The following is a 23,314-nucleotide window of genomic DNA, read 5'->3' as shown; positions in this document are numbered from 1 at the left end:
AAAGAACGCGCTTGGAGCCCACTCCTGGCCATACTTACTTCTTCACATGCTTAACTTTCATACTCGCTGTATTGCCACATGCTTTAAGAGTAAGATCTCCAGGGATCTCTGGGACATCTGCTCCTCTTGCCTTAGAAAATAAAGACAAAGGAAAACTATGGTGATTCTGTTAGTAGTGAGACCTCTTTTATAAAAAAATAGGCTACAAATAAATTTTTACTGTTTCTACTGAGCCTATATTTAAAGGAACATGTTTTAATAATTTTCCTTTAAATTGTAAATTTACTTGACTTTTAGCTATTCAAAATAAGCTAACAAAAATATTAAATTTAAATACCTGAGTTTACCACATAAGGGGATATAAAAATTATAAAAATAAGAATTTTTGTTTCGTCATAAAAATTTATAACCTATTATTAGGATTCTCAGTACAAACTAAAATCTCTCCTAGGGGTTATTGGGATTAAATAATCCTGGTTACATTACAAATACCAACAAAAGTTAAAAATGGTATTATGAACAATGGAGTAACAGGCGTTTCTCACTTCAAACTTTAAGGCGGTATGTGGTACTGCCAGCATATTCCTTAGTACACCACAGTTTACAGAGAGGATTTTGAAATTTAGTGGTCTAATTAAAAACAACTAGGATCAAGAGGTTCCTAACAGTCTGAAAAAAATAAAATTTAAGCCCAAGTATTCATCACATGTAAATTCACTCTTATAGCCTAGGTCAGAACATTAATGCTTAACACAAAGTAATCCTGAGAACAGAAAAACAGAACATGCCACTGGTTCAGCAGCATGAGACCCTCAAGGTGTGCTGACAGGAGAACCACCTTTCACAATCTAGGCAGCCCAGGCTGGACTGAATCACAATCCTCCTGCCTCAGCTTCCAGCTCAAGAATCACAACCTTAACTAGACAACTTTTTTTCCTTATAAAAACACTAGTCAATATAGTTTGGATTATGTTAAAAATGTTTCAACTACATGGGGTAACTGAGTAAACTTGTAAGAATGGATTCTTCATATATTACCATAAGCAGAACTAATTTTTCAATTTTTTTTTTCTCCTTAGCAATGTTAACTATTATTAAGACCTGCTATTTCACGGTCAATCTTCTTAGATGTTCCTTGATTCTTGTCAAGGTCTTCAAAGCAAGAAAGAATGTATACTTGTTCTTTATTTTTTTTTTTAAATGTGTATGAGGAAATACAGCTCACACATCAGGTGTGATGTTATACTGCTTTTATCTCAGTTTCAGCACAAGTGAAAAACGCACTGTCTGTGACCATTTTCCCGCCATTGCTGTCTACAGTGCTGTTACCTCCCAAATCCACTTTTGATGTTTCTGGCCATTGTGAAGTATCTTTCTTTGCCACTTTCTTCTCTAGTCTATTATGGATTGAATATGAAATCTATGGAATCAATGAATATATTCAGTGAAGTAAAAATGCAGACTGCAAAGCCAACGTCTCTAAGCTAACAAAAACAAACAGACAAACAAAACCCCTCACCCTTCTAGAAGGATGACGCAATCATTTGGAGAGCTTCACACAAAAGCTGGGTGAGGTATGATTTCACTGGGCACCGGCAGTCGGCCAAGTGCTGCAGAACTCAACTTGCAGTTCACTTGCTTTTGCAGTGACCTCTACTGGAATGTGGCCATGTTTGGTCAGAGTCGGGTAGACACTGTGGCCATGGGTCTAAAATTATACACCAGAGGACCCTTTAAGAAAGAGTTTGCAGGCTGGGGATTTAGCTCAGTGGTAGAGCGCTTGCAAAGCGCAAGGTCCTGGGTTCGGTCCTCAGCTCCAACAAAAAAAAAGAAAGAAAGAGTTTGCAGCCAGGCGGTGGTGGTACACACCTTTGATCCCAGCACTCGGGAGGCAGAGGCAGGCGGATCTCTGTGAGTTCGAGGCCAGGCTGGTCTCCAAAGCGAGTTCCAGGAATGGCACAAAGCTACACAGAGAAACCCTGTCTTGGAGAAAAAGAAAAAATAGAAAAGAAAGAAAGAGTTTGCCGAGCTAGGCAATAGTGGCACACTCCTTTAATCCCAGGGCTTGGGAGGCAGAGGCAGGTAGATCTCTGTGAGTTAGAGATCAACCTGGTTTACAGAGTGAGATCCAGGACAGTCAGGGCTGTTACACAGAAAAACTCTGTTTTGAAAAACCAACACTTGCCCCCAAGAAAAAGAAAAAGTTTGCCAACTTGTCTAGTAAGTGATTTCCCCATTTTCCTTTTTTAAATGTCTTTATTTTGATATTTTACCATTAGAATAATTGATGAATGTTGACAACTGGAAAGATAATACCTGGGATCATAAAATAACTTTCTAAATACTAGGTCCAATAGTACAAGAGATTTATAAAATAGTGGAGTGGGTCCAAATGGCAATTGGGAAATAGATTTTTTTACTGTATTCTTAAAAATATGATGAATGGCCAATGGTGGTGTGGGTAAGAATGGCCCCCAAAGGCTCATGTATTTTTATGTTCAGTCACCAGGGAATAGAACTCTTTGATAGGATTAGAAGGATTAGGAGGTATGGCCTTGTTGAAGGAAGTGAGTCACTGGGAGCCTAAATTGTTTTAAAAATAAGGGCAGGTTTCTGTTTACTTGTAGCCTCCCTTGCTCTATCCCAAAGGTCAACTACCCAGAGCCAGCTGCATCTAGTTCCTGTTCAATGGGAACAGCCTGTAGGAAGACCTGCCATGCTAGCTGTCATACAAAACCTTCCTGCTCTTCTTCCATTTCGCTCTTCTCTCTGCCCCCTGAGAGACAGCCTCCGCAATTTAACGCCTAATAACCCTTTCTTCCTACTCATGCAAATGTCTGATTAAGTGATGTCACTGAGCCCTTGCTGACATTTGGTGCTGAGACCCAGGAAAGCCTCTCTTTACCCAGTAACAACCCTTCTGTTTACCTGGTCAAAGTGCTTCTGTTTAGGACAATGTCATCAGTACTGCCATTTCGGGAGTTGGGGGGTGTTGAACTATAGACCTAACAACTGGTATTCATGATGTATTACAAACTTTAAAAGGCCAACTTAAAACAATATAACAAAAGGCTGAGCCATGGCTTCAATGAGGACAGCACTAAAGACAAGATCTGACAGCAGTAAGGATGTGAAGCATGCCAGATGCAAATGAGCGGCACAGAAACAGAAAGGATCGTGTGGGATTCTATCATATACACAAAAGAATGTAGGTACAAAAAGCACACCCATGTGGCAGGATTTCATGTACAAGAGGAACAGATACAACTGTTAGAAAAAGTTGACTCAGAGGCATCCAAGAGGTTTCTAAATTTTATGTAACAGTCTATGTTCAAAACTTGATCTTGTTCATACATGAAAAAAATAAGTAATTTCATCAATACATACACATACAATTTGTTGGGGGAGGGAAGGGCAGGGAGGAAGGCGCACACCTTTAAGCAGAAGCAGGTGGATTTCTGGGAGTTCCAGACCATCCTGACCTAAAGAGCTAGTTCTAGAACTGCCAAGCCTACACAAAGAAATTCTGTCTCAAAAAACAAAACAAACAAAACAAAACAAAAATTATTACCTCTACATATGTAAATTAGGCTTTCATTAAAAGGTAAATAAAAACTAAATGTTGAAAGGGCAGACAACAGCATAAGAAAAAATTGTAGGCCAGTCACAAAATAGCAAACTAGCAAAACAAATTCACTTTATTAATAAAATACATAACTAAATTGACATTGCTTCAGAAGTACAAGAGTGATATAATATTTTTAAATCTATAATTCTTTCATTCTTAATTATAATTAAAATGAACAGGGAAAACATTAGAGTATAGACTTGATATACACAACTGATCAGATCAAGCTCAACATGTTCTCAGGATGAGTGTATCTGGCAGTGACTATGGCTGAGGTTTGTAGACCAAAGACACTCATCTCTGCCTTCTCACATCTTACCAAGACAGAGCTGACTTCCTTCCTACCGTTTTCATCTTACATTGGCAAGAGTAAAACTGTCCATGCAAGGGAATAATCATGACTCTAAAGCAATCAGGAAGATTCCGCCCTACTGCTGTGAAATAGTCTTCACCAGGCTACCTTAAAAACAGTAAATATGAATATGCATGTGTCTTTTGTTTAAAAAATAGAAGAGTAAGCAAAAGCTAATTTGAATGTTTACCAATGGGGAAGACAGAAAAAGGGAAAGAGACAGATTGTCCCTATTTTGAGATTTTGAGGCCACATAAATGACTTAAATATCAGTAAAAATAAATTAAAATGGGAAAAAGCAGCACTCTCTAAAAATAGAGAATGAAATAAAACAAATGATCCTAATTATATGTGAGTAGCTAAGCCCAGAGAGGGATTACTCCAAGTGGCAATAAAGCAAAACAATATATTCCTACAAGGATATTTCCTACAAGTGAAACAAATTGTTTTCTATAAAAGTGACATTCTTATTTTGAAACTATTAAAGGTAGAAGATGGGCCAGTGAGATGGCCTGACCACACAAGCCTGACCCCCTGAGTTCACTCCCCAAAATCCAGAGTGGAAGGAGAGAACCGGCTCCTGAAAGTTGTCCTGAGACCTCCATATGCATGCCATGGCACATACATGCTTGTTTTGACATACGCATCACACACAAGCATACACACAATAACAATATATAAAATTAAATTTTGAAATAGAAATGGAGTAGAGCAAACAAGCAACTACTAAAGTCACTAAAGAACTAAGGTCTTCAGTGTAAGACATAGAAACATAAAACAGGAATCTGAGTGGAAATCTGCAGTCATTTCTGCTGTGGACGTGACAATGGCGTGTGTATGTTTGCATACAGCTCTGATGTCGGGACTAACAAATGTGAGGGCACAAAGAATCTCAGTCACGGCAAGACTGTCCTAGAGTCCTAGAACCGAAGTCCTCTGTGAAGGACCTGTTGATGAGGGGTTGAAAGGAGTTCTACGTGAACACAGCCAAACTGAGCACTGTTAAATACTGACTGTAAAGTAAGTGTCAATTACTGCATGAAAATTTGTAACAGGAAGGAGGTGGTTGTTGTCACAGGGCCTTCATTCCTTTCTGAACACTTTTATGAAAGCTATATAAAACATATGCCATGTTTATCAAACGTACAGACAGAAGACAAGGGAAAGTCACTAAATGCTAAAGGTGAACAGTTTCAATGAGCTGCAAAGACAAACCGAGAATCAAATTTAAAGCCCTAAATTCATGTTCAAAGTTCTACTGTGTAAACATGAGGTGGGGAGCTGCTTTGTTTGACAAGAACTCATGTAACAAGAACTGAGGCCAAAGTCTACCCAAAGCTCAATATAAGCCAAAGGGGTTTCCTTCCAGTAAAAAGCCAGTAGTCTTTAGAAATCCTCATCTCCAAGGCAAGCATTTGCTGCTCTACAGTCTGAGCCAATTGAACAATAAGGAACAACTGACCCATCCATCCTACTGAAACATATTTTGATTTGGAAAACATGAAAAAACAGGAAGACATGTTTTGTCCTGTCTGTTTTTACTGCTCCCTAGCCCCCTCAAATTACTCTACCGTCACCACACTGGTGCAGATGACAGAAGAGTGGGTCAAGTAGCCAATTTTGGTGACCACATATGCAAATAAAGTGGTTGGCAACGTTGCATAGTTAACTGCAACCTTCAGCAGTAATGCAATGTACTACATTCTGAAACAGACATGAAAGCCAGCTACTTCTACAGTTACTGCCCAAGCACAACCTCGAGCCTTCTGCATACCTCTGGGTGTGAATCTTCTTCAAAATGCAGGAAACTCCATGTTGACACTAACAAAAATTACAGACTTTAAAACTTTTATTCTTTGGGAATTTTATACATGAACACAATAGTTTTTTGTTTGTTTGTTTGTTTTTTATCTTATCTAACCCCCTTGGTGCCTCCAAACTTTTGAACAAAGACAAAGGACAAAATTGCAGTACATGCAAAGTGCTTAACATATCACAGAACTGAACAAAATCTGACCCAGCTGCCCCACTGCCACAAAGAAACTGAGGCCAAGAAGAAGCAACAGCAGTTTGCAGTGTTAGTCACAGTATTTTAACTACATTGGCAAGTAATTTGGTGATCTCCATACCCTTTAGTCAGAAATTTTCTCTCTCTCTCCTCTCCTCCCCTCCCCTCCCCTCCCCTCCCCTCCCCTCCCCTCCCCTCCCCTCCCCTTCTCCCTCCCCCCCCCCCTCTCTCTCCCTCTCTCTCTCTCTCTCTCTTTGGTTTTTTGAGACAGGGTTTCTCTGTGTAGCTTTGTGCCTTTCCTGGATCTCACTCTGTAGACCAGGCTGGCCTCAAACTCACAGAGATCCACCCGGCTCTGCCTCCCGAGTGCTGGGATTAAAGGTGTGTGCCGCCGCCACCACCGCCACCACCACCACCCCCTCCACCACCACCCCCTCAGAAATTCTCTATTTGAAGACTAAAAAGAAAAAGAAAAACTCATCATAAAGTTATTCACTAAAGTAAAAAATATGAAATAAATTTAGAATTCTATTAATAACTAAAGGACTATATTCTACTTTATGGGATATTATATAATCACTAAATATGTTTAATACTTTTTAAATTCTTTTTTATGATTAGAGATTTACTTTTATTTTCTTTAATTATATATATATATATATATATATATATATATATATATATATATATATATCTGTGCCTATGTGGGGGTATGTGTAGGTGAATACAGCACCCTAGGAGGCCAGAGGCCTAGGATCCCCAGAAACTGGAATTACAGACAGTTGTGAGCCACTGTCTAGTGCTGGGAGTCAAACTTGGGTCCTCTGGAAGAGCACTGCTGAGCCGTCTGTCTGGCCCCCGAGTACTGTTTTTGTGTTAACAATAGCAATATACAGACTACAGACATTACTCTAAGCAACTAGATAATTTCATGAATACTGACAGATTTAAAATTTTTGCACTATCTCTATTTTCATCGACTAATATTAACATACATGGCAAATACCTTATGATGATGTATAAAAGCCACAGAAAACACCTAACACTGCTGTAGGAAAATTCTAAAACAAGCCCTCTGCCTACTTCTCATTACTTCATCTATCTGGGTCCTTCAATGAAGTAAGTCACTCTGCAGCTGAAATCAAAGGCTCAGGTCAGTCAGTCTTAAAACACCAGCTGTATCTGGGACAGCAATCCCAAAGCAGATTTTCTCAAGCTGGCAACAGAAAAGAAAGTCAAAGAAGACTACTGCTAGCCCTGAAAGCTGAAAGGGCCATGTAAGAGTACTTCCGATCACTTAAAAGAGCAGAGGTAGGATCACCTCTGACAGCCAGGAAGGAAACATGGCCCTCAGACCTAGGACCTCAAGGAACCACCTTCTGCCCACCACCTGGATGAGGCAGGAAGCTGACTGCTCCACAGCATCTCCAGAAGAGAGCTCAGTGCAGAGGGTCCTGCCTTCTCTGTTATGAGACCCAAAGCAGAAAACATTCCACCTGCCCAACATCCAGAACGAGAAATAATGAATGCCTACTATCTTCAGCCCCTAAGCTTGTGATAAAACTACCTGAAAATAAGTTTAAAAATCTGGTCACATGTTGCCATGTTCCACTTTTAGTCTCTTAAGATTCAGTGTTTTGCATCAACTTTATTTCTTGTATTTAGCACTTGAAGGAAAGCACAGCCACTTTTAAACTAACGTCATAAATATTTTTTTCTAGATAGTGATTTTTTTAAAATTCTGCCTAAAATAGAGTAATAAGGGGAAAATGCTTTACATCTTGAACTGTTCAAAACAGTAAACAAAATTCTAAGAGTTGTCTCTGTGACAGAGCTGTACCCATCTAACCAGCCATGGGGACTACGCTGGCTAATTCTGTGACAACCTGAACAAGCTGCAATCATCAGAGATAAGGAATCCTGATTGAGAAAATGCCTCCCCTTACTGGGCTGCAGGCAAGCCTAATTCCTAATTAGTGATGAATAGGGAGGGCTCAGCCCATTGTGGTTGGTGCTATCCCTGGGCTGGTAGTCCTGGGTTATATAAGAAAGAAGACTGAGCAAAGCCAAGATGAGCAAAACAGTAAGCAGCACCCCTCCATGGCCTCTGCATCAGCTCCTGGATCTTGGTTCCTGTCCTGACTTCCTTTGGTGATGAACTGTTATATGGAACTGTGAGTGAAATAAACCCTCTCCTCTCCATGTTGCTTTTGGTCATGATGTTTCACCACAGCAATAGTAATCCTAACTAAGACAGGGGCACATGCCTTACTGTGTTCCCAGGATTTAGGAAGCTGAGCCACAAGGATCATAAGATAGAGAGCCTGTGGTAATTTGAATAAGCAATAACCCCATACACTCAGGCATTTAAACATGTGGCTCCAAATTGGTGGATCAGTTTAGGGGGGTTGTAGAACCTTTTGGGGGCAGGGCACTGCTAGAGGAAATAGGTTACTTAGGGCTGGCTTGTCCCACCTCCGTTTCACTCTCAGTTTCCGATGTGGATGTGTATGGAAGCCCCAATTACCAAGGGTCAGAGAATCTGAGCTTGCTTTACTCAGCGGGGCTGCCTAATGGATGATTGGTCACAAGAGTGTTTACCAGGTGTTTGGAAGGGTCTACACTTGGCTACACAGTGTGCTTTGATCTTGCAAGGAGGTCTTTTGCCTCTCCCCTTGGCATATTATAAAAAAGCCCTTTTGAATAAAGGACTAGGCGACTGGGTATTGATCCAGGGCGCTCCTGAAGCTGTGTTTCTATCCTCCTTCTCATGGGCTAGGTCTCTCTTTCTATCTGATATTTCCCCATTCCTCTCTCCTCTACCTAAGAACCCTTCAAAAGGTGAGAGCAGGTCAGAGCTGGACTCTCCACAGACCTCCCAGATGTGATAAAATGTGATCAGCCAGCTTCCTGTTCTAGCTGCCTACCACCATGCCTTCCTTGTCATTATGGACTCACTCTCCAGAACTCTTCCAGAGAAAACCAACTCATTCTTCTATAAGATGCTTTTGGTTATGGTGCTTAATCACAGCAACAAAGTAACGAATTCACTGTCCTAAAAAGAACCCACACACACACAAAAAAAAAAATCCCATAAAGCATTACGTGTATCTATATAGTCAACTAGGGGAATGAGATTTTAATATAAAATTTATGCTATCAAGAAAAGACGACAGGAACATATGTAAGGTATCTCTGAAATGGCATGTGTTTAAAGATGCCTTTGAAAATATTGTCCCATTTCTGACAAAGGAACAAGACATAATAAGGGAAAAAAACCTAATAATCGTTCCAATACCTTAGAAAAATAAACATATTAAACCTAGAGTATAAGTGACACCATCATTAAAATGATGTACCTTTAAAGGATAAATATGTCACAAAAAGATTAACTTATAAACTTTCTGAATAGTTTCAGAATTTGGACACAAAATATACATATTTTAAAAAACAAACAACACCACAATAACAATTTTCTTCACTTATTTAAGAAACTTCATAATTTTATATCCTCCAGGAAAACTATCCCCATATAATCTAAAGGAAAGAAACGGACTTTAAGTCTGAGTACCATGAGCTCATGTGAAAGTCTCAAAAAAACCCAGTCGCAATTACATAAAAGATACACACACTAAGTCTCTGAATGTTGCCTATAGTTCTCTCCTAAAAGTCTGTTTAGCATTACTGAGCTGCACCACATTTGGTAACAACTAGCATATTTACTGTCAAGAACTAACAAGTTCATTAACAAGAAAATCTATGCAGGCAGTAGTACACACCTTTAATCCCGGCATTTAGGAAGGAGAGGCGGGAGGATCTCTGAGTTTGAGGACAGACTGGTGTACACAGTGAGTTCCAGGATAGTGAGGCTGTCAGAAAGACCCTGCTCAGACAGGAAGGGAGGGAAGGGGGAGGGAGGGGAGAGCTGGGAATCTGTGAGATAAAGAATGATAACAGGCATTTTAATTTTTTAATGTCTGGACACCACAGACTGGGCCCAAGAGCACACCAGCCAATTAAGTTACCTAGCATCAAAAACAGACAAGTACTGAAAACCAGAAACAGGAATCAAAGAAGGCTGCAAGCAGATTTAAGTCCTTGAATGATTTCTAAGCCACACAAACAGCCGTGAGTAAAATACTTGCTGCTTCAGTTCAATTATCTATTTCTGACTGAAAACAAAAGGATGCGAAGACCAGAGCAAAGCAGTAACCATGATACCCAGAAACGTTGGTGAACCAAGCTGCTTTGCCTTGAGAGCTGCCTTAAGGCTCCCTGCTACTAGAAACATCTCAGAGAACCAATTAACAGCAGGGAAAATGATTCAAAGGCAACGTTTAAAACAATTTGGAAAAATTATTAGCAAGCACCATTAGGATAATTATCACAACACCTCTGCTAGGCAACAGCTGGTTAATCAACCTAAATTAGCACATTTACATATTAGCAAATTTATGCTTTTCCATAACTGGGCATCATCTTCTCCATCTCTTTTACATCACTCCACTACCCTAGTTGTTTAAAATAATTCTGCCTCTTCTGTTCATACTTGGTCCAATAATACATATAATTTTATCCTCCATTTTATAAAATGTTGTAGAAAATCTAAGAACAATATACTATCACCTTTACAGGTACTTTATCTGGGTGGAGATGTGTGCACACAAGTATGTGGGGGGGTATAATGCTCTCACCTGTGTGTGCATATATGTGGGGGCCAAAGGTTAAGCTGAGGTGACATCTGAAATTGCTCTCCACTTTTTTTTTTTTTTTTTGAGACAGGGTCTCTCAGTGAACCTGGAGAACAGTTTCTGCTAAACAGACAGAGCATCAAGACTCCAAGTTCCATCTGTTCTGCCTGTCTTCACCCCATGTTAGTGATGTTAGTGCACGAGTCACAGGCATCAAAGTGAATGAATCCTGAGCATCTTACCTCATGTTTGAGCTGTAAGCATTTTACCCACTAAGCCATCTTCCAGCTCTGTTAAGGTAAATTATTTTTCTTCAATGCTACTAAAAAATAATAGTGATCAATTCCACAACAAATTATATATTCTACATACACACACACACACACACACACACACACACACACGCACACACGCACACACGCACACACGCGCGCGCGCTAAAATCACCTCTTCATCAAAATTATTCTAAAGGCATACTCCAGCTCTTCCGTCCAGGTCTGCTCTCCTAGGAAAGGGAAACCATACAATGGAAAATAGCCCAAGTACAAAGAGCTGCCTGAAAAAAGTGCCAGTGAGTCTCACTTTTGTTTAAAAAGAAAAGAGGGGAGAAAAACAGAAAATAGTGAAGAAGAAAATTATATTAATGTCTGTTCTGTTTTGCTATGTGTCAGTGTGGTAAAACAAACTTGGGAAGGAAAGGGTTTATTTCTTCTTACAGGTTACAGTTTATCACCAAAAGAAGCCCAGACAGAAGCTCAAGAGCAGGAACCTGGAGGAATGTGGCTTGCTGGCTTGTTTCCTCAGGCTTGTCCTTTCTGATACAGGCCAGGCACACCTGCCTGGGGACAGCACCAGCCACAGTGAGCTGGGTCCTCACATGTCAATGAGCAATTAAGAAGATGCCCCACAGATACACCCACAGGCCATCAGATCAAGACAGCTCATCAACTAAGGTTTCCTCTTCCAGGGTGACTTCCCAGAGACTCTAGTTTATTGTGCTGAGCTGACAAAAACTAATCTGCACAATGTTCAAAAAGTAAGATAAAGAAGAAAGAAAGTTCAGTGTTTTAAGGGGAAGGGTCATTTTGTTTGTATATATAATGATCGTTCCATTATACTGAACAAATATTTACAGAAAACTTACTCTGCGTGGCACAGGAAAGAAGGCGGGAACTAGCCACAACTGAAGGCTCTACTCACACAGCTCACATTGCATTGGGAAAGAAAATAATCACATAAACTTTCAGTACTCATAAGTAATATAGAGAAAATTAGAGCAGACTAAGAAACAGGGGAAGCCAGGCAATGGTGACACATGTCTTTAATTACAGCACTGGGGAAGCAAAGGCAGGCAGATCTCCATGAGTTCAAGGCCAGCCTGGTCTACAGAGCTGGTTCCAGGACAGCTAGAGCTACACAAAGAAACCCTGTCTGGAAAAACCAAAGCCACCCCCCCACACACACACACACTCACTCACTCACTCACTCACTCACTCACTCTCACAGTCACAGAGGGGAGTGCAGGATTACTGTTTTAGCTAAGGTGGTAACATTTGAATACTAAAAATGAAGAAGCAATTACAATGATCTGAGAAAAAGCACTTTTTAGGCAAAGGAGCACACAGGGGCAGGCGCACACACACAGGGGCAGGCACACACACACACACACAGGCAGGTGCACACACACAGGGGCACACACATACACACACAGGAGCAGGCACACACACGGGGCAGGCACACAGGAACAGGTGCACACAGGCAGCATATGTATTTGTCTTCTATAACTCACTTTTGGTATTTCTAATACTAAACACAAAATAAATATCGAAATCCTAGAGTAACGGCAACAAAATGACAGTGGGATATGTATGGTGGTGTAGATGGTGTAGATGGTTTTAGTCCAAAGTGTGAGCTAAAGCCCAGCACACTTGAAATTGTGGAAGAGTCGAAGTGAATCAAGTAGGGAAAGGACTTAAATTATCCAATTCATAACAACACAAGGTTCTGGGCATGGATGATAAAATAAAGTCAATTTGTTAACATAAACCATAAAACTTGAAAAGGGAAGGTTCTTGCAAGGAGTCCCAGAGATGATATATATGAAAAATCTGTGGTTCGTGATGTTCAAAAGATTTTAAGTGGGGGAACTGTGGGAGCCCAGCTGGGAGAGCAGCTCCCACATTTTACTCCAGGGTACTCTTAAGGAGAGAGGGATAAGAGATTTAGATAGAAAGGATAGAGGAGAGGGAAACAGAAACACAGGATAGCCTCCGGAGGGCCTGGATCCTAATCCACTGGCCTCTTCTTTCTCTTCTAAAGGGCTATTTATAGGAATGCCAAGGGGCGGAGCAAATGACCTCCCCCTAGCTCACCCAAGTGCAGACCCATCCCATCACCTAGAAACCATGCACATGGTCAAGCAATCCTCTAATGCAGCTCTGCTGGGTAAAGCAAGCTCATATCTCACTAGAAAACCATTGTGGGCCTCCACAAGGAATAAATGCTCTCAGGGGTCAGGGACAGAGACAAAAAGGTCAGGTGCATTGCTGTGGGATGTTCAAGTATGTCAAATGTGTTGCTCTGATTGGTTAAAATAAAACACTGATTGGCCAGTAAACAGGAAGGAAGTATAGGTGGGACAAGCAGAGAAAAGAATGCTGAGAAGTGGAAGGTGGAGGCAGAGAGAGCTGCCAGCCAGCTGCCATGACAAGCGAGATTAAGGTACAGGTAAGCCATGAGCCACGTGGCAAGTTTTAGATTAATAGAATGGGTTAATTTAAGATAAAAGAAGTAGATAACAAGAAGCCTGCCACAGCCATACAGTTTATAAGTAATATAAATGTCTGAGTGATTATTTTATACATGGGTTGTGGGACTGCGGGGGTTTAGTGGCACCTGGAGAGAAGCTCTCCTCCAGCTACAGTGCACTGGAATGACAGTGAAGAACTAGGAGTAACAAACATAAGGAAAAGCATGGGGTTGTGGATGCCAACATTTACAGTGGGAAGGAAGCAGGCTTGAAGGTGGAACCTTTCTGAACAGCTGAGGAAGCCTGTGGAAGTGTGTGCTGTGTGTCTTTAAGTGATGGAGGGGAAGCAGCTCACACAAGGGTTGGCAATACTAAACACTGTTTTCCTTAATTTTAAAACTGTGATATTCTAGAAAAATGAAATTTTATCTTATTTTCAGTGTGCTATAGTTGTTAATAGAGGTATTTATAGACTGGCCATTTATTTTGTTATCAATAATATTATTTGCTTCAACATGAACTGACCTGCTTTTAGCCAAGTGCTAACCACATCCTAATTTTAATGACTGAAAAGTAAAATGAAGTGAAAAAATGTTCCCAACACAAACCATTAAAACAGCACGCTCATCAACTCACGCTGCTGTCTGGCATGCTGCAAGCTACATTATTAAATCGCAGCAGCATTCAATCCCCAGGGGCATCGATGTTTTTAAATACAAATGCTTATACACATACACATGTCACACGGTGTTTGTTTGGGTATTTCTAACACTGAACATAAAATGAATAACAAAATCCTAACGTGACAGCACCAGAATGAATGGAGGATCACAAGAGTGATGATTAGGATTGTTTCAGTCCAAAACTGGCCAAAAAAACCACAAAACTCCACCACACACATACAACTGTTTTATGTTTTATGTCAATGTTTAAAAGACTCTAATATGCAATTACTAAAAAAAAATCTCAACATTAATTTTTCAGTGATTTATAAAAGTTCTATATTTCTTTACTATCTTTCTTTTTGTTTAGTTCACTGTTTTTGTCCTGTTTTAAGAAGTGAGGGTAGGGTCCTACTATGTTGCCTAGGCTGATCCCCAAATCCTAGACTCAAGAAAACTTCCCAACTCAGTCTCCTGGCTGAAACTACAGGCACTGTGTCTAGATGAGAGCTTTCATTTTGTGAGAAGGGTTTGCATATATGTGTATGTGCACACGTGTGCAGGTACACCTGTATGCACATGTAGAGGCCAGAGGATAACATCAGAGGTCTTCTTCAGCTGCTCCCCACCTTATCTTCTTTGAGATAAGATCTCTCACTGCATCCAGAGCTCACCCATCCATCAAACCACAAGGATCCTCCTTTTTCTGCCTCCCATGTGCTGGCTGTGGAGAGCAGATGAATTTCTGGGTGAATGTATTACTGTTGATATAAGCTTGCCAGGTCAAGGACGCCAATGTGTCAGACCCCAAGAAAGGCCTTCCTCTGGTCAGAGGACGACTGTACAGGAAAGACTGACCTTTAGCTCCCACTGCAGCATCTTCCTCTTCCAGGATGACACTGCTCTCCTGCAGAGGCCCTACCAAGATTAGCTGACCCAACCACTCACTGGTTACCACACTAGGATACAATGCTGAGTATCAGGTCTACTGGCACACATCCATCTAAAGCATACAGCTTTCTGAATCCAGACAGCTTGCTTTCCTGGGCTCCTAGTCAGGTCTCCAGGACCCAGCTGCACAGGCCTCAGCAACTGGGATTACAAACAAGCTTGATTGCACCCAGATTTTTATGTGGATGCATGAATCCAAACACAGATCCTCATGAATGTGTGGCAAGTACTTTTCACCAGGAGAGTTATCACCCCAGCCTTGGACTGGAATCTTTAAAATAATGATTTTTGTTAGCAATCTGTGAAGAGTAGCTAATCATATAGGAAGCAGAGCACTAATTTGGGGGTTTAATATTATTACTTTGATTTTTAAAATGTCTCTATATAACATCCTTTAAATTTAACAGTTCATAAATTTCTGGATCTCATTAAATGTTGATGAAAAGGTAACTTTCTCATTGTACCATACAAATTAACATTTAAGCCCATTAATTTTTTTCATTGGCTCAAAAACTAATTAAGTGGAGCTGTTTTAGGGGAAAATTTAGAAAAAGTTTCTCTTAATAAATTTTTCTAAAAACATTATTTCATTTGAGTAGTTATTGAGAGAAAACAGTGCAACTTCATTTCCAGTCACTATGTAAAATTAACATGAGTTTCTAGAGAAAGGTTAGTAAAATACTGGCTCAAACTTCATCCCTGTATTTTGTTTTTCTTTTGGTTTTACATTTTTAGATTTCTTCATTCTTGAGTGCAGGAGTGTTTTGCCTTTAGTATGCCTATGCACAATGTACATCCCTGGTGCCCTCTGAGGTCCAAAGGAGGTCTAAGATCTCCTGGAACTGGAGTTATAGATGGTTTTGAACCACTATGTGGGTGCTGGGACCCGACTCAGAAATCCAAACTGTCTTCATCCACAGACCAGTGACTCTAAAACACATGCAACTGGATGCAAGTTATTCCATCCCAGAGGATACGATTTGTACCTCTTTTGTTTTCCTCTGGAAGAACAAGCGCTCTTAACCACTGAGCCAGCTCTCCAGGCCCTTTTGTGTTTTGACACTGGATCTTGTGGGTCTTGTGTACTTCAGGCTGGCCTCTAACTTGCTACACAGCTGAAAGGACCTTGAACTTCTGATCCTTGTGCCTCCACTTTGAGAATTCTGGGACTACAAGTGTGAATCTCTACACCTGGTTTTATGTGGTCCCAGTAATCAAGCTTGGGGCTTGACACATGCTAGACCAACTAGCTGGTAAAGACACATGCTTTACCAACTAAATTACACTCCCCACATTCCCTGTACACTTTTGTAATTCAGGAATTTGATTTATTGAATGTGATGTTTTTAATGGAAAGATTATAGCATGCCCTCAAGGAACATGAGAAAATTAAGAGTACAAAGTAAGATTATAAGAAAGAACTGATACATGTGACATAAAAAGTAATTTCAAAATGGATGTGGTGGTGCACACCTGTAATCCCAGCACATGCAAGGCAGAGGCAGGCAGATCTCTGAGGTCAAGACCAGGCTGGTCTACATATCAAGTTCTAGGACAGACTGGGCAAGACAAAGAAGCCCTGTCAAAAAAAAAAAAAAAAAAAAGTGATTCCCATGTGTACTTAGATAGACAGAATTCAGTAATTTGTGTGCATATTGCATATACATAATACATAGAGAAAGGAGCACTAAAAAAAAGTAATGCTGCCTTTCTATTCACAAAATAAATGTAGATTTATTGGAAGTTATAAAACTTATTAAGGAAGAATTATGAAAGACAATAATGGGCAAACAAATTACTAAATATCTTTTCAAAGGAATGCTGGTGCCTTCCAGAAATTACTTGAATTAGTAATGGTACTGGATTTTTTTAAACTATTTTAAACTTGGTAAAGATGGAAGTTAATTTGCAGAAAACTGAGAACACTTCAAATAGTCTCGGGTCAAAAGAGATACAAATCGTATCCACTGGGATGGAATAACTTGCATCCAGTTGCATGTGTTTTAGAGTCACGGGTCTGTGGATGAAGACATTTTGGATTTCTGGAGCATTTTAACATCTGATAGTTAATATGTCACTATGATGAGATCTAAAATCAACTGAAAGTCAAACCTCTGGGCATACCTGTGAGGTGTTTTAGATTAGATTAGATTAGATTAGATTAGATTTAGATTTAGATTAGATTAAATGATGTGGAAAACCCACTCCAAATGTGGGTGGAACCCTCCAATGATGGCCCAGATATAAGGGGGTCCAAGAGACAAACTTTTGCTTTTTGCATACTAGCATTCAAGTCTCACTGTCAAGTTCAGTTCAGGAGTTCATCTCTCCCCTCACTGCTACTACGACTGCCAATCTTTACCAACATCTGAATTTCCAACTTGGACAGGAGACCAAGAAATCTCCCAAACTTTGCAAGTAGAGCACTCAGCCTTGTGAACTGAGAAACCATCAGTTCTCAGCCTTTTCAATGTAAAGACAGCACACTGTACTACCTCAACAGAACTGTGTACATCCTGCTAATAAAGAAATCCCTTTTTGTTATGTATTTGTTCTAGCAGCTCTGCTCCTCTAACTAATATAACCCTTAAAGGATTCCTTAACTGAGTTAAATATATCTTGATGTATTCAACCTTTATTTTTTTTTGAAAAGTCATGATTATATCCTCTTTTAAAAAAATGTGATCCCTACCCTTCCTCAAAAGGATAGTAGAAGGACAGATATGTCCACAAGTGATTACAGTCACACTGAGATCACTACTACAGTATAGGAATATGTAACACACTGAGAATTAAAGAATAACTTATCTCCAGAAGGCTTGGGAAAGCCCTCATCTGACAGGCTGGTCCAGCCTTCTGACATTACAATATGACATTGTCATCTACAAAGTTCATGCTCAAAGAGCCATGCAGTCTAATTACAGAAGAAACAAAAAAGTCACATAAAAATCTCATAATAGGGACAGGCAAAACAGCTCAGCAGGTAAAGCACTTGCTGCCCAACAAAGAAAACCTACCTAACAACCTTAGTTTGATCCCCGTAACCCATATAAAGGTAGAAGGAAAGAACCAACTTCCACAGTTAGATTCTGACTTCCACACACATCTTTGGCATGTGTACTATATATATATAGCACACAGAGTAATAATAATAACGAATAAAATTTTAAAACTAAGACAAGTGAATTTTGAGTGTCATACATTAAAGGAACAGAATAGGGACAATTATTTTTTTAATCAAGTTAGACAGCAAAATATTACAATGTGAACTAAAAACAAATCAATATTATTAAGCTATGCATTTTCAACTTACAGGAGGACAAGTCTCTGAAAAATCAAAAACAAAACACCCTGTAGAATAGATAGATCACTATCTCGATTTTCTTCACAAAATTACAAAATTGTAACTTAAGTAGCTTTTCTAAGTAGCATAGCTGTTAGCTAAACAAGGAAAGCTGATAATTGATGGAGACAAATCAATAATGATTGACTGTAGCAGCCCAAGACATCCACCCCAAATGGCTTAATTCCATTTAGGGAAAAAAGTTGAAGAGTTGAGACAATATCAGTAGCTCGTCTGAAAAAAAAAAAAAAAAAAACTAAACAAATAATGTTCCTCTGCTCTTGATGAGTAGCTAAGTGTAACCAATAAAGCTCAGATTCTACTAAGATTGGAGGAGAAGCCTTGGCCACTATGAGAGATATGCACAGCACATCTACAGGACAGAATGCTCACAAATAATTTAAATAAGCATTGATTTAGTACAGCCCAGAGTAGAATTTACTAGGATTAGATTATAACTGATTTGGACAGAAATATGTGCCTAGCAGAAAAAGGCTTGGTTGGACATATTTCAGCTTCTATTACTGAACATTAAAATGCTTTGGTAACTTAGATTTGTGACAGAATTGGTATTTTGAAAGCAACTTAAGCTAAAATTACAAAGCAAAGGATAGTTTATAAAGTCATTTGAATGGCTGGTATTCTGAGAGCCACATGGAGTCACATGCTACTGTGTATACTATCCAAGCTATCAATCTTAAGAAGGGAGATTTTCTTTTCTGTGCAAGTTTGGAATGAAAACAATTTTCAAACTCAAACTACAGGCTCAGGGCAGTGTTTCTCAGAGCACAATGCATGTGCAGAGTGAGTTCCATATTATCAATGTCATTCAACTGTGTGATGAGGTGCTTCCAACGGTGTTTCAATGAGTAGTTAATATGAAATACAATGAGATACTAAAAGGCAAATTTAATAAGAAAATCTATTAACTCTATAAATGCAAGAAGCAAAATTTGGTCAATTAAGATCATATGCTTGGAGCTCAGGATACAGTTTGATGGTAGATCATTTGCCTGGCATGCACAAAGCCCTAGGTTTCGAATCCCCAGTTAAAAAGACAACTATGCTTACAACCTGATAGCAATACCTGCAAACCTATCTGAATGACCTTTTACAAATTGAAATTTGTGAATCTCATAGAGCAACATTGATAGATGAAAGTTTACACTATACTTTTATGACAAGGAATATTAACTTTGAACTACAATTGAAAACAGTTATTATAGCTCATAAAAATTATATTACTTTTACTGATAAACCCAAATTACAATTTTTTTAATATAAATAAAATGAATAGCTGAAACAAGCTTTCAGGAAAATTACAGTGATGATTTTTGTACTTATTTCTCAAATAAAACTGGTTTCCCAGCAACTCAGTAAACTCCATTTTTCAGGTTAATGAGTTCAAAGGCCCAGTCATCAGTAAAAATCATTCCTTTTAATCTATAAAACTGTATCTAGACTCTCACAAGTTCTCACTGTATCTTTTACTATCCTGGGTCAGAACATCACCATTTCTGGCTTATTGTCATAACACACACACACACGCATGCACGCACGCACGTGTATCCTGGTTTACTGGAGCACTCCCTCACTGGTGTCCTGGTTTACTGGAGCACCCCCACACTGGTCTCTTGACTTCCTCTTTAGCCTCTTAATACTTAACTATCAATCTGGACTCCCTTTAAAACTCAAGACAGACCCTGTCACTCCTCAGCCAAAGGCCTTCCATTGTTTCCAACCTTACTTAACCATACAAAGTCCACACCCTTGTCAATAGATCACATGAAAGCATGTAATCTATTCTCCACCCCCAAAACACTTCTGACTTGTCCCATATTCTTGCATCAGCCCATTTCATTTGAGCCACATTATCTGTGTTCCTTCTGGCTTTCTTTTTAATTCTATGACAGAGCCCTTATTGAACTTGTTCTTCCATGACCTACTGTTTCCCTAGAGAAACACACTATTGCTACTTTACATTCTTCAGTGTCTGCTCACATTTCACCTTCTCACACAGCCAGCAATTGTTCTTTCACACTGTACTCTACCTCACTACCTGCAGCATCTAAAACAGTACCTGGAAATAGCTACTAAATAAACACACAAAGCAACAAAACATACTCTCCTGTTTCCCGTGAGTAATCCTTCAGTCACCTTTACTTACATATACTATATACATGCACATGAAACTGATTTACCATTGCACTAAGTGTTTCTTCCCAATCAGGCCTCTCTCGGGGGTGTACATTTCTGTGTAGCTCTGGAACAAAATCATCCTCTTCAGACTGTATTGAGGACTTCATTTTCCTAGAGAAAGAAACATGAGAGACTTTTGTTACCAATTTCAACAAAAACTGTTTCGATGAACACAATCCAAAAGACAGAAAAAAAAAAAAAAAAAAAAAAAAAAAAAAAAAAAAACCTTCTGATTTGAAGTTTAACTCAAAGAACTTGAGTGGCCAGTGCTGATCCTTAATTTCTACACTGGCTTCCAGCATCTACCTTGATACACGAAACACCTACATCCTACTCCAGAACTATAGTAATTATTATACAAGGCCTGATTACATTTATTCAATATAACGTGAACCTTGAAAAGGATCTGTTACAGCAATCACTGACTCTGAAACTGTCTACAGAACTGTGCTAAGCATTAGCACACCTTTGAAATGGGGCTGGCAAGCTGCATCGTGGGGTCGGTTAACTGCTTACTGCACACACACGAGGACCAGAGCTGCTGCTCAGACTCTAGGTAATACAATGTTCATACACACACACAAGTCCCAGTGGAAAGTCCCCTCAAATCACTACATTAACAGCTATGTACTCAAAGATGCCAACAAAGCCATTCAAAATCAAAGAAAGGGAACCAGCAGAGAGCTGAAGAGCCAAGGGACAAGATGGCACCGCCAGGTGCTCTACTCTCTCGACTGAGACTCCACGAAAGCCATGTCTTAGAACTGAGAACGAGAAATACCACTACGGTTATGACCCACAGGGTCAGAGTGCAAGGGAAAATACTAACTCAGTTTAGAAAAAAGTAAAACATACAAAAACAAGATTTATTGAAAATTCCCCATCTCTATTACATGATATCCGATAAAAAAAATTAGGAGGCAAACTTGAAAGAAAGAAAGAAAGAAAGAAAGAAAGAAAGAAAGAAAGAAAGGATGAAAGAAAGAAAAGAAAGAAAGAAAAAGTCAAGGTAAACTCTCATCTAATTTAGATGTTAAATTATTGGAAGGAAAGAGGCAGCATGTTCCATCTGTTGAGCCTGCCCCAGGTGGAGGGATCTGTGAGCAGCATCAGCTCTGCCCAACAGGAAACAGCAGATAAAGGACCATTCAAATGACTTCCTGGGTAAAAGCATTACCATCAAGCCAGATGACTTAGTTCTAGCTCCCAGACTCACATGTGGAAGGACATAACCTCCACGCATGTGCTACAGCATGTGTGCCCAAGCACATATGTACACACACAGAGATAATAAATCAATAAATGTAATTAAAATTATAAGAGCTTGCTAAGGCAGATAATCTACAAAGTTGAAACTTTCCTAGAATGCATCAGATAAAAAGACTCAGGGCAGGCAACTAGGGTAAACTCTAGAGAAATGAGAAGCCTGGGCTTTCCAAGATGAACTAGATCACAGGCAGCTACTTGCCTAGGGCAGAGCAAGGGAAAGACATATACTCTAGCTGGTAAGAAGCATTTGCTTAATTTTTTATTAAGTAGCTTAAAATATTTATGACTCATATGTTCAATTAAATGAAAGAAAAATAGATAAAAGTGAAGATTTCAACAGGGGATTGAAGTACTGAGACACTAATGTTCACTCTAAGACTAAGAAATATATCCGTAATTACAGATTCATTAGATGTGGGCTGTAGAGATGGTTCGGTAGGTAAAAGTGCTTGCTGTCATGCCCGATACCTGATTTTGATCCCCAGAATCATGGTGGAAGGAGGTAACCAATTCCTGAACATTTTTCTCTGACCTCCACACATTACCATGGAGAGCATGTGTGTGTGTGCAATAAGAAAATAAATGTAAAACGAAAACCAAAAAAGTTGTTTAAAGTTTTTTTTTTATTTATTATATTTGTGTTTTAATTTTACACATCAGCCATGGGTTCCCCTGTCCTCCCCCCTCCCACCCCCGCCCCAACCTTCCTCCCAGCCCCTCCCCTCTAATCCCATCTCCTCCAGGGCCAAGACTCCCCAAGATTCAATTCAACCTGGTGGATTCAGTACAGGCAGGTCCAGTCCCCTCCTTCCAGGCTGAGCAAAGTATCCCTGTGTAAGCCCAAGGTTCCAAACAGCCAGCTCATGCACTAAGGACAGGTCCAGGTCCCACTGCCTGGGTGCCTCCCAAATAGTTCAAGCTATTCAATTGTCTCACTTATCCAGAGGGCCTGATCCAGTTGGGGGCTCCACAGCTTTTGGTTCATAATTCATGTGTTTCCATTAGTTTGGCTATTTGTCCCTGTGCTTTTCCAATCTTGGTCTCAACAATTCACACTCTTACAGTCCCTCCTCTTTCTCGACAATTGGACTCCTGGAGCTCCACCTGGGGCCTGGCTGAGGATCTCTGCATCCACTTTCATCAGTTATTGGATGAGAGTTCCAGCACGACCATTAGGGTGTTTGGCCATCTGATCACCAGACTAGGTCAGATCAGGCTTTCTCTCGACCATTGCCAGTAGACTACAGTGGATGTATCATTGTGGATTTCTGGGGACCTCTCCAGCACTTTGCCTATTCCTGTTCTCATGTGGTCATCATTTATCATGGTCTGTTATTCCTTGTTCTCCCTTTCTGTTCTTGATCCAGCTGGGATCTCCTGCTCCCCTAAGCTCTCTTTCCCATGAACCTTGCCCTTCATTACTCCCACTGTCGTCCAGGTTGTTCATGTAGATCTCATCCAT

At 39.9% G+C, this 23,314-nt stretch overlaps 1 protein-coding gene across 1 annotated transcript in view; it reads right to left on the bottom strand.

Annotated features, from left to right (window-relative positions):
- Arhgap32 (Rho GTPase activating protein 32) overlaps nucleotides 1-23,314 on the bottom strand; it is a 227,941-nt gene that overhangs the window by 112,224 nt on the left and 92,403 nt on the right. Inside the window, exons 2-3 of the mRNA XM_036192477.1 lie at nucleotides 20,586-20,694; nucleotides 39-130 (exon numbers count right to left, since the gene is read on the bottom strand). Coding sequence (XP_036048370.1) covers nucleotides 39-130; nucleotides 20,586-20,690 — 197 coding nt within the window. The 5' untranslated portion in view covers nucleotides 20,691-20,694. The remainder of the gene's footprint in view (nucleotides 1-38; nucleotides 131-20,585; nucleotides 20,695-23,314) is intronic.

This window comes from Onychomys torridus, chromosome 7, assembly GCF_903995425.1.
Source record: "Onychomys torridus chromosome 7, mOncTor1.1, whole genome shotgun sequence".
Classification (NCBI taxonomy): domain Eukaryota; kingdom Metazoa; phylum Chordata; class Mammalia; order Rodentia; family Cricetidae; genus Onychomys; species Onychomys torridus.
This window is presented reverse-complemented; position numbering and strand designations above follow the sequence as displayed.